Source organism: Sminthopsis crassicaudata, chromosome 3 (assembly GCF_048593235.1).
Source record: "Sminthopsis crassicaudata isolate SCR6 chromosome 3, ASM4859323v1, whole genome shotgun sequence".
Taxonomy (NCBI): domain Eukaryota; kingdom Metazoa; phylum Chordata; class Mammalia; order Dasyuromorphia; family Dasyuridae; genus Sminthopsis; species Sminthopsis crassicaudata.
Genome location: NC_133619.1, coordinates 460,068,299 through 460,083,614, shown reverse-complemented (window position 1 = coordinate 460,083,614; position 15,316 = coordinate 460,068,299). Strand labels below are relative to the sequence as shown.

The following is a 15,316-nucleotide window of genomic DNA, read 5'->3' as shown; positions in this document are numbered from 1 at the left end:
TAGATAGTATCATGTCTTTAAAGTATTCAAGTATCTGTTCAAATGATTTTTTTCCTCTAAAAACTATGTTCTCAAATATTATGAAATGGGAGGAGTTAATATAAAATTATTATCAGCAGTAGGGAAAGAATAACAAGAAAAAATAGTATCTTGCATACTATAGGCATTAGTAAATATTTCTTTACATGAAAAAATATTGTAAGGAAAAATAAACTCTCTTAAATGTTAAAAATTCTACAATCTCTATAATGGTTTGGTTAAATAAAATTTTAGAGGAATTTTATTTTCTCATATAGGAAACAGAAACAGGAATGGGGAGAGAATGTTTAGGAAGAAAATGGTCCATAATGAGTTTTTAGGGCTTTTGAATTTCAGGGGTACTTTGAGGGGGTGCAGTTTTTTCTCCCAGATAACTCCATCTGGAGGGATGTTGATAACTAGTTTCTCTTGATTATTATCTGATCCTCATTAGCATTTCCTCAAGTGCCAGACTTTTTTTTTTAATGATAATTTTGTTCAGGCTAATACATTTGAGCATTAATAGAATCATTACTTTAATTCATATTCATTATTACCTCTAGATTGTTTTTCTGTCCAACTTGGCAACTGGCCAAGTATTCCAACTTATATTTAAGACTATTTCCCCTCTCTGAGTCCACATTATTTTCCTCTTGTTTGTAACTTCATTCTACTGTTTAAAAATCATTCTAGTTTTCTTTACATCCTAATAAATTAGCACACTCACCTTTTATTTTTATTCTCCACAGTGAGAAGAGGGGATGTCCTAGCTGCTTGGAGTGGAATTCGGCCTCTTGTTACAGATCCTTCATCTAAAGATACCCAGTCAATCTCTCGAAATCATGTTGTTGATACCAGTGATAGTGGCCTTATTACTATTGCAGGTATGGGAAATTGAATTGGTATTTCATGAGTCTTAGATGATAGTCTCTACAAGATCCTACCTTGAGGGGCCTGAATGAGTGCTATCAAGAAATTATTGCTGTTATTGAAATCTGAATTAATGCTATTATGGCATTGTAAAGCAATGAAGTTAATAAGTGATTAATTAAAAAAAAATCAAAACCCGATCAGTAAGATAATCTGGTGACTTATTTGCTTCTCCATGTTGTTTTCAGGTGGAAAATGGACCACTTACCGTGCTATGGCTGAAGATACCATAGATGTTGCTGTCAAAAATCACAATTTTAAAGTAGGGCCAAGTATGACAACTAACCTTTTCTTGCAGGGTGGTAAGGAGTGGAGCCCTACTATGTACATTAGACTGGTTCAGGATTATGGACTTGAAAATGAGGTATATGTTTGTTGCATTTCATCTTCCTCTTTACTTAAGTAAGGATGTTGACAAGAACAAAATCATCCAGAGCGTACCTCTCTTGTGCATAGTTACAATTTCTGAGTATACATTTTATGAGTAATAGGATCCTATGGTACCCTGTAAGCCTTAATATATTTGTGCATGTGTGTGTATATATGTGTGTGTGTGTGTGTGTGTGTGTGTGTGTGTGACAGAGAGAGACAGAGACAGAGACAGAGACAGAGACAGAGAGACAGAATGAATGTGAATATCTTTCTTTAATTCATTTTTTTTCTTTCTGAATCAATTCCACAATAGGTCTTCTGGCCATATTTCCCCCCTTTTATCTGTTTACTTTTTCAAACAGTTGGCTTGGCATCCTGAGTTTGTTGCTTCTCAATACCAACTGAATCTATTCTTCAAATGTGATCCTAGAGGTAGAGTGAAGCTGAAACATCATTATTCACTGATAACAGTGATACATGCATCTTAGCTTTAGTGCTAGCCTAAGCATCCAGAGCTCATGGAGTGTCCTCCCACACAATCAAAATCTAATATGCTCCTAAACCAATTTGTTACATGCCATGGGAACACTTGACAAGAAGCCCTTACACATGTTTTTTGGGTTTTGTTTTGTTTTTATTTAGGAAGTGCTGATATTCAAGGTCTTTGTCTAATGTGTTTTCCTTTCTATAGGTGGCTCAACATCTTGCTTCCACTTATGGTGACAAGGCCTTTGAGGTAGCCAAAATAGCAAGTGTAACTGGAAAAAGATGGCCCATTGTTGGAGTACGCCTTGTGTCTGAATTCCCATACATTGAAGCAGAGGTATGTGATTGATTGTTTCTCAATGAGACCCATATTTTCCCTTGGTATCTATGTTGAATTCTACTCACTTTTTTGCAATTCTCCTCTTCCCCCAAATTAAGATATTGCTGGTTCTGAGCTTTATTCTTTTTGAACATCTGCCAGAATATGAAATAAGCGGTTGTACAACTGTGATTGTATAATTACCTTTTACATTTATAAAATTTGGGGGAAATAGTGGTAATATGAATTAAAGCAGTTTGAAAAGCAATTAATATATTGATGAAATCCTATCTCTTTCAAGGACCCAGTTGAAGTCACTTTAAAAATTAAGCTTTTCCAAACTACTCAGTCTTTAATTTCTCCTTATTCTGATCTCCTAGCACTTATCTGTACCACTTATTTGATATTTAGTCACATGCTATCTTATGATATTTCTTATGAAGTCTTAAATTGCTATTTAAAATTTTTGTGTTTATATATTGTCTGCCCAAGATAAATATTGATTCTTTGAGGACAGGAATATTATCTTATACTTCTTATGTATTCTCCATAATACCCACACAATGCTTTGCATACTATATACTCAGTAAATATTGTGTTGTTGATATAATACTAATTTTATTGTCTTGTCATAAGGAATGTAATACATGCACACATATGCATGTGTGCACGCGCATACACACACACACACACACACACACACACACACACTCCTCTTACCATATGGTTATTTATAATCCAAGACAGGAAATACTATATAGCCTAAATTAAAGATGTCTATAGATCATAAGATTTTAGGATTTGGGTAGGAAAAGAGTTACAACTCTGAGAGATTTCAGAAGTTATTCTTATTCAATCCTTATTTTACATATGAAGAAATTGAGTATTAAGATCTCACAACATAGAATTGAAACTTATTTTTTGTTAGAGTTTTCTTGTTCTTTTTACTGTATTTGACCAAAGAACAAATAAAATAATTTGATAAACAATTAAATAACAAATTATGCATAAACAGAGGGTACTTGCCTTTTTACTCATGCAATAAGATGGCAAATGAGAATCAGGGGAGATTTGCCAAATAGTATTGAGAGTGGAGCTACTCCTTTTCCAGAGAGTCAACTTTTCAAACTGTGGTTTGTCAGAGACAGTTACGTCATGAACACTGTTATGTCTCATCTTAATCAGCTAGGGTGACCCAAAAGTATAAAACCAAACTACCTTTCATTTTACATGCATGTTTATGTGGGATTTTTTTTTTTTGGTATATGGCTATAGTTGCCTTTTAACCTTTGGATACAAAATAACTTTTTAAAACATGTTAAATGCAGGTGAAATATGGAATCAAAGAATATGCATGCACAGCAGTAGATATAATTTCACGCCGTACTCGACTTGCCTTTCTGAATGTTCAGGCTGCAGAGGAAGCTCTACCTAAGATTGTTGACCTCATGGCAAAGGAACTGAATTGGTGTGAAGAAAGGAAAAAGGTATCCAATATAGAATTTTACTACTGTATTTCTCCAATTAGCACATTGTTTCCAAAATAAAATGTTTGACTTTTCTGTGTTAGTGGGTGTTAGAGCATTCTCCATTAGATCTTTATTCATTTTTATTGAAAAAATCTTCTTAGAATATATCATGTAGTCAAACTACTATTTCTACCAATTTACCTTTTTTTTTCTTTGGTAGCAAAAATACTTTTATAGATAGATGATTCTCTTAGCAAGCAATATGAAATGATGTTCCCATTCTAGCGAAGCCTCATTTTAGATCCCATATCCTCAGGCTGAAAGAAAGCCAATTTATTCTAATCAAGGTTTAGATATAAAGAATTGGTCTTACATGTCACTATCAGGGATGACTCTGATAAAACAATATCTTGATAGGAAAGATTTTTAGTACGTTATTTTCATTGATTTCATTGGTCCCAATCAAATTTTCAAGAGCACAGACATCTACTATGATGCTATTGCCATATATATAGCAAATAGAAGCACTGTGTAACTGATTATCTATAACCTCAAATAATTGAGATTTCTTAAGTTACATAAAGGGAAAACAATAGAAAAGGTAACTAATTACTTAAATTCAATCCAGAATAGAACTCATTCTTTTTACTCTATAAACCCTTCTTCCATACTTGCTTGTTTCTTTTGGGCATACCAACTTTCTCACATTTGCAAAATCTGAGTCATTTGTGGATAACTTTTCCTTTTCCCTATAGCCAATTGGTTGCTAAATCTCTTCAATTCTATCTTCACAATATTTATGTCTTTCTAGTCATATGACTATCAGCCTAGTTGTGGCTAGTTAGCATCATGGATCACATCTAGGTAGAGCCCTGGACCTGGAGTCAAGAAGAGATAAGTTCAATTCTGGTCTCATACACTTAGTAACTGTGTGACACTGGTCAAGTTGCTTAATCTCTGTCTATTTTAGTTTTTCTAAACTAAAAAATGGACATCATCATAGCACTTACCTCACAGGTTTATTGTGAGGATAAAATAATATTTATAAAGCACTTTTTGTAATGCCTAGAATTCAGTAGGCATTTAATCAATACTTTCCTCCTTCCTTTCTCCTTGTCTTCATGGGATAGTAGACTTATAATCGGAATGGACCTTAGAAGTCATTGAATTTAGCTCTCTTACTTCATATATGAAGAAACTGAGGCTCATAGAGGGTAAGTGTCTTGACTGTGGTCACACAATTAGTAAGGTTCTGAGGAAGAATTTGAACTTAGATGCTCCTGATGTCAAGTCCAGTCCACTACTAATAAGTTGCCTTACATCTTAATTATTGTAATAACCTTCTAATATTATCTCCTTTAATCTCTTACATTTCTAATGTCTGAGTCACTTAATTGCCAGCTGGTTATTCCTGAAGAATAGCTCTAACTCCATTACTTCCCTACTCAGGAAGATCTATTGATTCCCAAATTCAAAGTTAGGATTAGACATAAGCTGCTTTTTAACACTGAAAACCAAACCACCAGTTGCTAGCATCCTTCTCTCCCTCCCTCCTTCCTTCGATGTTTGTTTTGTATGTGGTTTGTGTATTTTATATGTGGTTTGCATTTATTTCTCTGTATTTATGTCTTTACCCTGGGGAAAATATAAATTGCTCATTGAGGGCAAAAAAATGATTGTCTTTTTGTCTTCGTATTCCTAATGCTTTCTATAGAGTGCCTAGCAGAGAATAAATGCTTACTCAATGTTTGTTAAATAAATGAATGAATACTAGCAGTTTGTAACCATAGAGGTCAACATATTGTGAATGATATGCTCAGAATGGGTTTCAATTGGTTTCAATGGGTTTTACTTTCTGATTCTTAAATTAAAAATAAAATTCAACAAACATTTGGTAAGTCCACAATATATGCAAGCACTATTTGGTATCATGAAAAAGGGCCTGTTTTCTGCATTTAATGCATGTGTATGCACACATAATTTTAATACAATGCAAGGAAAGGAGAGCTATCCAGGTCAAGGGACATTTGGAGTGGGAAAAAAAGAAAATACATGAAGAGTTTAACAGAGAAGTTTAGTTATAAAACTAAGGGAGAACAGGTATTGATGAACTCTAAGCTTATTAGAAAGGACATTTGGAAAAGGAAAGAGAGGAACCACGTGAAGAGCTTAACAGAGAAGGCACTGAAAGAGAGAAAAAAGTATAGAAATCTAAGCCTATTACAAAGGCTCAAAGGATAGTTTTTTGTTTTTTGTTTTTTCTTAATTTTTTTTTGTGGAAACCATGCACCTCATATGTGCTGAAAACTATCTGTTAATCATTTCCCAAACTGTTACCTCCAACACACTCAAGGAATGAGAATTCAGAGTAAATCTACTGTCTCCCAGTGGGTGGAATGTGACCAGTCTAGTTCATAGAATTCTTTTCCTCCATCCCACCTCCCACAGTCTGAATTCCTGGCACAAATTGAATCAGCATCTTCTCACAACCCGATCTTAGGGCTCTCATTCTATTCCTGCACATTCAGATCATTCCACCCATAACTTTGGGGTGAATCAATAAGCAACCATCCTATAACAGGAATATCCATCTTTCTTTACAGTTTGAGAAGTAACCAGATGTTATTGTGTGACCAGGGTCTTATTTGGTTATTTTGCCACATATATAGAAGGAATAATTATTGATTGATAAATGTATACATTCATGAGATGATGGCTGAAAGGATCCTATTCTATTCCCTGATCTTAAAAGTCCTGTTGCCACATTCCTATGTTCCCTTATCACATTGTGACTTTCATTTTCACTTCTTTTGAAGTGATGAGCATTGGAGTAGTTTGTACCATATTTATTAAGTACTAGTTCTCTTTAAACCATTACCAATTTATATTTCAGATGCCACAGATACCAGATATGATAAATAATATTGAACTGAATGAAGAAATACTCTTTCCTTTATTTTTAAGGATAAATTTTTGAAAAGAACATAGGTCTTTGAAATTTTTTCTCTTTGATAATAGGAATTATTTTATATTTGTTGTCTCCAGTGCTTCATATGGTCCTGGGCACATATATAGTCTAAGGATTTATCAAATATATGTTAATTAATTGATTGATAGAGATTTGGGTATTTTATTTGTGTTTTAGGAGGAACTTGATTGTGCAACAAGATTTCTATACTATGAAATGGGCTACAAGTCTCGGTCAGAGCAGCTAACGGACTGTTCTGAAATTAGCCTACAACCTTCTGATATTGAGAGGTATGTTAACTATGCTTTAAATTTTCCTTCACTATGACTTTAACAAAATATCTAATATTAGCAAAGTTTTCCATTAATGATCATAATTTTCTAGGTACAAAAAAAGATTTCACATGTTTGATAAAGAGCAAAAAGGCTTTATTACCATAATTGATGTTCAGCGTGTGCTTGAGGTAACTTTGTTTGTGCTTTGAAAATCTTTAACCAAATTAATTGAAAGCTTCAATTCATTATTAATTCTACCTCTACTTTTCTTTCATTTAGAGTATCGATATTCAAATGGATGAAAATACTCTACATGAAATTCTCAATGAAGTAGATTTAAATAAAAATGGATTGGTTGAACTGCATGAATTTTTACAGGTGAGTTGTGGCTATTTCTTTTTTCTAAATGCAAGTGACAAATTTTTTTAATGACATGAAAATATTGCTTCTAATGTATGAATAGTTAGAGTATTTTATTTAACTTATTCTAAGTAACAGACCACTAAGTATATGTAAATTGGTATTGCTTTTTACTACTGAGAAGCAAAGTAGGTTAAAAAATCAGAAGAGTGTGTGTATGTATATATCTGTATGTGTTTGGACTTGTGATTTGATTGGTTTAGAGAATGCCTACTTTTTCCAGTGAGGATTAATGCCTTTTTTTTTTTTTTTTCAATGTATAGTGTTAGGATCTGAGTGGTTCAAGTGACTTAGCCAGGGTCACTCAGAAGTGACCTACCTATATCTCTATTTGTGAATATAGAAAGATCAGTATCCATAGATTTTTCAAATAATCTGTATGAGCTAATGAAGAGCCTCTGTGATACGGAACATTTTTTCTTTCTTTTTGTTATTCATATTTCTCCTAATTAAATTAACAAACCAGTCAAATGTGTTGGGCTATTTAGATTTAAAAGGGGCTCTGAAAATAGGGACCTAGGAAAAATTTTTTAAAAGACTAGATCAATATCATTTTTAAAGGAATACCTATTGCCCAACTTTACCAGGTGTCATATCTAACATCTTTAGATATGTTTAATGACTTAGATAGGCATTATGTTACATGTACAAAAAATATAACTGTCCTAGTCTTAGTGGTGCTTGAAAAGCTTGAAAGCAAACTAAAGGGGGGGAATGTATGTTTTAATTTCAAGGCCATGTCTATGATGACATATAATTCAAATATTTACATTCTTGTAATTCCGTACTTGAGTCCACATATTGATGATAGGGGCAATTGATGATAGGAACTTCACATTTTTACTCCATAAGGAAACTGGGCATGAAGATCATTAATTCTCATAAATATCTCTAAAGAAGGAGATAAAGCAAGATGACCAGCAATATATTTGTATCTGTCTACCTCATTCCACTTATATGAAGAGTTTATTTGTTCCTTACTAGCTAGGTTTGTTTTTGTAGTCTTTCTTGGGCAGGTATTTCAAATGACTGCCAGGTCTTTGCTGTGCATCATGGCAATGATGAATGCTGAACATGAGATAAATTAATGCTGGGGATTTTGGTCAATGTCAGCCCTTTCTTCACTGTGTCAAGTTAAACAAACAAGATCAAGGCAAAGGAAATGGTAATTGTCTCTCTGGAGATGAGCTGCAGATAAGAGCATTGTTGAATCTAAATGTAGAAAATTTCCACAGGTTGTGTCTAGCATTATAAAAAAGAGTTTCATCCTTGTAAAATCTAGTTCTTTAACCAAGACAGGCTTCAAAATAAATCAAAGCTATCATTTTGTCTTTTAAAGTAGAAATCACATAATGCCTCTTCTTTGTAATTTTTGGGGAACTTTTAAAAATTATAGCTTTTTGGGAAATGGTCCATCAAGTAAAATCATGGATATTAATATTTGTGTTTATTATTATAAATATTATGAATATTAATATTTATATTGCACTTGAAGGTTGATAGTTTCCTTTACAAAAATTACTACTCCATTTTACAGATTGAGAAAGCTGAGATTCAGTAAGGTTGAATAATTTGCCCATGTTGATAATGGGGATAAGCATCAGAGTTAGAATTTGAACAGAGGTCTTTTGACTTTAGCCCCTCTAAGCTTTGTTTAAAAATCCAAAGTCATATATGGCATAAATTTGTTGTGTTTAGTAATTGAGTAAATTTTAAGTGGAGCATAATTGAAGAATTGATGCTAAGTAATTGAATCCTTATATGTGTTTTCTTATAAAATCTCTTGCTGATCAGGCTTTAACTTTTTAATTATTCATGGCAGAAAAGTCTGTGTTCTAAGTACAAATGGTTATACTGTACTTTAAAGCCTTTTTTTTTTTAAAGTTAAAGATAATATCTCTCATAGGATCCATGAAAAATATATAATTGTTTCTCCAAATAAAATAACCTCAGTACTTTAAAGATTGACTATGAATCATGACAGAAGAAGAGTATTTTAGATATGCACCATATTTAACTGATCCTGGTAAAAAGATAATTTTCACTCAAGATTGTTATTTGTTAATTAGGGTTTAAGATACTTGTAGACTAATAGCCTAAGCAATAAATTATTTATGGAAGAGTTTGTTTTTATGTCTTCAGCTGTTAAAATCCTAGGAGGACCAAAACATAAGAAAACTTCAAAGGACCAAGTTATATCAGTGGATGCAATGCATTTTACATACTAGAGATAGTAGGATGAAAATTTTTATTTCTAAGTAAAATTATATGTCTGCATGTAATTTTTGTATTTAAAGTGCATTTTAACAGATAGGGGAAATTAAATTATAGTAAAATTATTTTTAAAAATATTTTAAAATTTTTGTGTATACTTGATACACCCATTTCTTCTACTTTTTAATGATTTGTGCCAAATAATAAACATGAGATGTCTGAATGACTAAAAACAAAAGTCTAATACTCCTTAACCTCCATCACCTGTTGCATTTCTTTCTTCTTAATATAGGGTAGATTTTAGCATAATGTAAAAGTAAGCTAAGATTTTTTACTTTTGCTAAAGATGTATGGCTTAAAAAACTATTTTTAGATGATCCTTGTGTGGAACAGTCAGGTGTGATAAATGACCAGAGCTATCAAAAAATAAAAAGAAAAATTATTGGGAAGATAGAAAGGAGGAAAGCAAATTATTAAAAAAAAAAAAAAAGAAACAACCAAAAAACCCAAAAAATCTGGCAAGTCTTGAGCAGGAAAAAGGAAAAAAAACAAATAAATACACACATACAGCATAATTGCCTAGTTCATTCCAAAAGTCATTTGCCATCTGAGTGCATGTAATTTTTAGACTAATTCAGATTTTATCCATTACATAAAAAAAGAATTAAGTAAAGTCTCAGCTGTGGAGTTTATTAATTCTTTAAGGTAAAACTTTGGATCCAGTTTCAAGGACTTAAATGAAAATTACTTTTAAAAGTCTTTAAGAAATTTGAAGGAGTCAAGTACAATATCATTCACCCCCATATTCTTTGTTAAATATGGGGTTATTAGTATTATCCAAATTGTTATGTTTTTATCCTATTCCTAGTATTGCTTTGCATTTTTACAAATGAAATTTGAAATCCAATATTTAAGAAATTTCAAGCACTAAAGGGCTGTGTTCAAAACACAGAGGGCAAAGAAGTGAAGTTGATTTTCAAAGACTAATTTATTAGATAGTTATTTCTATAAAAATGATGTCTTCCTGTTTCAAATTCACCAAAATAGTAGCTTTTTTTCTTTTTTTCCCCTCTCTTTCTTTCTTTCTTTCTTTCTTTCTTTCTTTCTTTCTTTCTTTCTTTCTTTCTTTCTTTCTTTCTTTCTTTCTTTCTTTCTTTCTTTCTTTCTTTCTTTCTTTCTTTCTTTCTTTCTTTCTTTCTTTCTTTCTTTCTTTCTTTCTTTCTTTCTTTCTTTCTTTCTTTCTTTCTTTCTTTCTTTCTTTCTTTCTTTCTTTCTTTCTTTCTTTCTTTCTTTCTTTCTTTCTTTCTTTCTTTCTTTCTTTCTTTCTTTCTTTCTTTCTTTCTTTCTTTCTTTCTTTCTTTCTTTCTTTCTTTCTTTCTTTCTTTCTTTCTTTCTTTCTTTCTTTCTTTCTTTCTTGTCTATTTGCTTCTGCTTGCTGTCTGCAGCACCTGCTATTGTTTTTGATAGAGAACTCATTTATCTCAGCTTACAGTTTTAGTAACTGTTCAAATGCGTTCAGAATTGAATGAGCTACTCTGTTTTGCACATGTGCTTGTGTGTGTGTATGTATGCATATATATGTTTTAATGTATCAAATGTTGTTTCTTTAAGCTGATGAGCGCTGTTCAAAAAGGAATGGTATCTGGAAGCCGTCTGGCAATACTCATGAAGGACTGCTGAAGAGAACCTGGGTTCAAGATCTTCAATTCCAGTGGATCGGAGTTGTGGAGGATTGTGAGTCTGAGCAGTTAACAAAAAACTACAGAAACAACAACAACAAAGCATCATGCTAAAAACAACTAGAAGCCATTCTTCTTTAAACTAGTGGATGTGGATAGCTAATTTTGTTTTTAACCACTGAGAAATATTCCAAAACTCTTATGATACCTTTGTGTATGCCCTTGATTTGTATAAGCCTGGCTTATAAAAAGGATATTTTACTTTTATTTTTTATGCAAAATTTTAATATTGTACTTTTGACCTGTTAGACTAGACAAGCTTTTCTGAGTCCTCAAAGAAGAATGTTTTGGCAGAAATTCAAGGAAGAACTTGGAAGAGATTTACTGACACATACCTGTGTTCATTAAACTTTTAGATAGCCTTTACTCTTAAAAAGAAGGGGCATGCAGAATGACCTCCTTGGAAATGATAGTGTTTCTGAGGATTTCTTCCTTCTATCTTGTCCCTCCTGCCTTCCATTCACAATATTGTTCAATTTTCTAACTCAGGTGTGACTGCCAAAATTAAAAAAAAAAAAAAAAAACTTTAGATCTGGTTTCAGGAATAAGTCACAAAGAGAAACTCTGAAAGCTTCCCAATCACAGGTATAGATAAGGATAGCATTGACATTTACTGAGTTTTACAGTGATAGTTTCATCTCGGCAGTTAATTTTTTTTTTTTTAGTGGTTGCTGGTTTTCTTTGAATCCTGAGATTGCCAGGAAGATCCTTGATTTCCCTACTTTGAGACTAGCATAGAAGTGGTATATTTGGATGTAATGATGATGAGCCCAAATTTTCTGTGCCTTTATAGTGCTACTATAACAGTAGAAATGTATTTCCACAAGCACATGTGCAAAAAGTACAGGTTTCAAGCCCCAGATCTTACCTTTGAAGAGAGCATGTGATATTGTCTAATATTGATTTGGACTGAGCGCTATTGCATTGGTTTTGTTCACTTAGCAAAAAATTGGGGGAGGGGGAAGTGGAAATAAAATATCTTAGTTTGTTTCAATTCTAAATATTAACCACAAGCACAGAATCTCATTGTTAATTTTTTAAGCCTTAAAAGCATTTTCCTTTTGTCCTCATAGAAAAAAATCTGACATTTTAAGTAAGACTAATTCAAGAATATTTTTGCTGCTACTTGATTCTAGTTGCTCTCACTTTATGTGCTAGTTTATCCCTTGTCCCTTCCTCATATGAATTGAATTCCCACACAATTTTTTGCAAAAGATCAGATTCTGTATATAGAAGCAAATATCGAGCTTTGATGGAAGCTTTTACTACTGTGGTTGGAAATCTTAGATATAAAAATTGGTATACAAATTGACAAGCCACATCACAGTGGTATTTTCTGTTAGCATGAGATCAGATCTTAATATTCCTCTCTGTGTCAACTTTTTAATATTTGTCACCATCATGACTCTTGAATGATGAGATTCAAAAAAATCATAGTATGTGTCAAAATACAGTTTAATAAAGACCATTTAATTTATTTAATAAAGACCATTTAATTTATTTAATAAAGACCATTTAATTTATTTAAATATTTATTAATTTTTAATTATTTAATTATTACTACTTTCATGGCACTGTAAGTGGCTACAGAGATGGAAAACAACTTGCCCACAAAGGAGCTAGGTTCATGCATTTGCCACAACGGAGTATGAAACTGAAACCAAGATAGCCATACTTTCAAAAGTCATTGTGCCATGCTTTTCTTTTAAGATTCCTGCCACTATTTTTAATGAATAGTGGCTGAAATAAGGTAATTCAGATTGCTCTCAAAAAATAATAAATTTGTATGTTTAAAGCTAAGGAAGCCCCAACAGGCAGAAAAGTTATTTAAAAAATATATTTAATGTGTGTTTATTTCTGGGATGAAATATTGTAATATTGTATGTTTGGTTTCCTCTCTTTTTTCTTCCTCTAGTTAAATCAAGATAAAGATGACTTGTATCTCCCTGAACCTAATGCAGTAGGACACTGACTTCTTGTGCTTAGGAACCTTCAGATTCTCTCGCCAGATCTGCATTTGTTAAATACATCACAATTGTGCATGTTTAGCTGTGTGTGGAGTCTTGTATCATCAGCTTTCTCCTAAAATCTGCTGATTCTGAACCTGCATTTCTTCACAACTTCCAGAAACTTGTCTTGAGAATCAGCCGGTGCCAACTTTTTTTTAAACTGTGAATAAAGCATACAAGCATTTTGTGTCACGTCTAAATTAACGTTGAGGCATTATCTGATAATAACTTTTGGAAAAATGAAATCCTTCTGAAACCAATTATAGTTAGTCTTATAAAGTGACTTTTGAGATCCGTTTTAAAGAGATTCAGTTAAGAAAAAAATCCTGTCTATAGTGAAAACTTTGTAGGCTATGACTAAAAATAATTCCCTGCTATAGTAGTAATAGTAATAGTGGTAATAGAAGATTAATTTATAGACCATAGTTGTCTGCTATATACTCCGAGTATTATTTCTTGCTTTCAGTCAGTGCATCCTGAGTAGAACCTTAGGATTTCTCCTGCATGCCTTTTTATCTGCTTTACATTCTGGCATTGTTTGGTCTGCTTGGTATGTGGAATGCTAGCTCTCTCTTGTACATTGCTAAAAACTGCATTCTTATTTCTGATAGGTTAAAAAATGCAAGGGTCAATTATTGAATTAATTATCATCTCACATTTTATGTATTTAAAAAAAAGCTGTTGGCACATGAATGTAATAATGGTGAAGTGAATGCAGTTATATATTTGTACTGTTTTACATTATTTCAGTCCTTTGGGTGGTACAGAGGAGAACCTGTCCTTACTATGTATGAAATCAGAAACAAAATACCAACAGCTACAAGCTCTGTGTTGGCCTGGATAGACATACTGCGTGTTTTTACATGTGGCACTTTTATGTATTGTGTTAGGTTATTGTTCTAGATTGGACTGTTAAATACTGTGTTTGAGGCTGGGTTGTCATTTTTATAACTGTCTTGGTGTTTTATTGCCATTATTTATTACTTTTGATATACAGAATGAGCTGCATGCATTTATAGAGCAATAAGAGGATGTGTTTAATGTGCCTTGTTTTTAACTGAATAAGAACTGAAAGCATGAATCAATAAAACTGATTAAAATGGTCCACTCACTGGCATTTTGATGTTCCTGGCAGTCACAGAAATAACTTTGATTAGTCTTGAAGCTAAAGAAAAAAAAGTTTGAAAAATGTTTTAGGAAACTCTATTTTTAAAATGACATTTACTTTTTTTCTCTGAATTTTGCAATGCTATATCAGAAGTGAAATCTCTGCATTAGACAGATTTAATTTTTATGAGATAGCCTGAATTATTTGTATTAATTTGTAGCTGAAGCCTTTAGGGCATGAGTTTTGTATTTGTGCAATCCTGTTTTAAAATTACATCCAGCCTATTACAGCTCTGTTGGGTTTTTTGTCAACTGGAGCCTTTCAGACTAAGCGTTCCCATGCACACTGATGAATTTTATCATAACTAAAATCAATAGAAATGAATGGGAAAGATTACATAATCCATTTTGATCATCTTACATGTCAAGTTAGTGCAGGGATGCCAAGTGTTGATAAATGTTCTGACGGAAAAAATGCTATATATTTTCATTGTCAGTAAATCAGTAAAGCTGTTATCAGTTTAAACACAAATTTTAGAATGCCTGTATTATTTTATAGGTTTTTAATTCACACATATAGAAGGGAACATCTTTTGCATTTATAGTTAAGACCTGCTGCACAAGGGCATTGAGTGTTCAAGTGCATATGTGCTCTTCGGAAGATTCCATGAAAGTGTTAGAACATTTAAAAGTATGAGCTTTATAGGCAGGCTTCTAACAAAAGAATAGTCTATTCAGTGTCTGGGAGAAAGTTGTCAGTGGAAAACATTTTTTTCCATTGATCTATCCTGTCAAATACTGCAGATTTTAAATAATGCTGGAATATGTTGATTTTACCATTTAAAAAGGAGACAATTTTATATATTCTAAGGAACAGGGAATGTGCTACTGATATCAGTATTTTTAGGTAAATTGAGTATGTTTTACCTTTCCCAATATTCACTTCATGATATTGTGAAGACAAAATCAGTAGAAGCTATATTACCTTCA

The 15,316-nt window shown here is 32.4% G+C and overlaps 1 protein-coding gene across 6 annotated transcripts in view; it reads left to right on the top strand.

The window, feature by feature from the left end:
• GPD2 (glycerol-3-phosphate dehydrogenase 2) overlaps positions 1-13,401 on the top strand; it is a 192,724-nt gene extending 179,323 nt beyond the window's left edge. For all 6 annotated transcript variants that reach the window (XM_074303417.1, XM_074303418.1, XM_074303416.1 and 3 more), the window contains exons 10-18: positions 768-902; positions 1,137-1,312; positions 2,012-2,143; positions 3,454-3,612; positions 6,740-6,852; positions 6,947-7,025; positions 7,117-7,215; positions 11,083-11,205; positions 13,126-13,401. In XM_074303417.1, coding sequence (XP_074159518.1) covers positions 768-902; positions 1,137-1,312; positions 2,012-2,143; positions 3,454-3,612; positions 6,740-6,852; positions 6,947-7,025; positions 7,117-7,215; positions 11,083-11,151 — 962 coding nt within the window. In that variant the 3' untranslated portion in view covers positions 11,152-11,205; positions 13,126-13,401. The remainder of the gene's footprint in view (positions 1-767; positions 903-1,136; positions 1,313-2,011; positions 2,144-3,453; positions 3,613-6,739; positions 6,853-6,946; positions 7,026-7,116; positions 7,216-11,082; positions 11,206-13,125) is intronic.
• Positions 13,402-15,316: the final 1,915 nt, after the last annotated feature.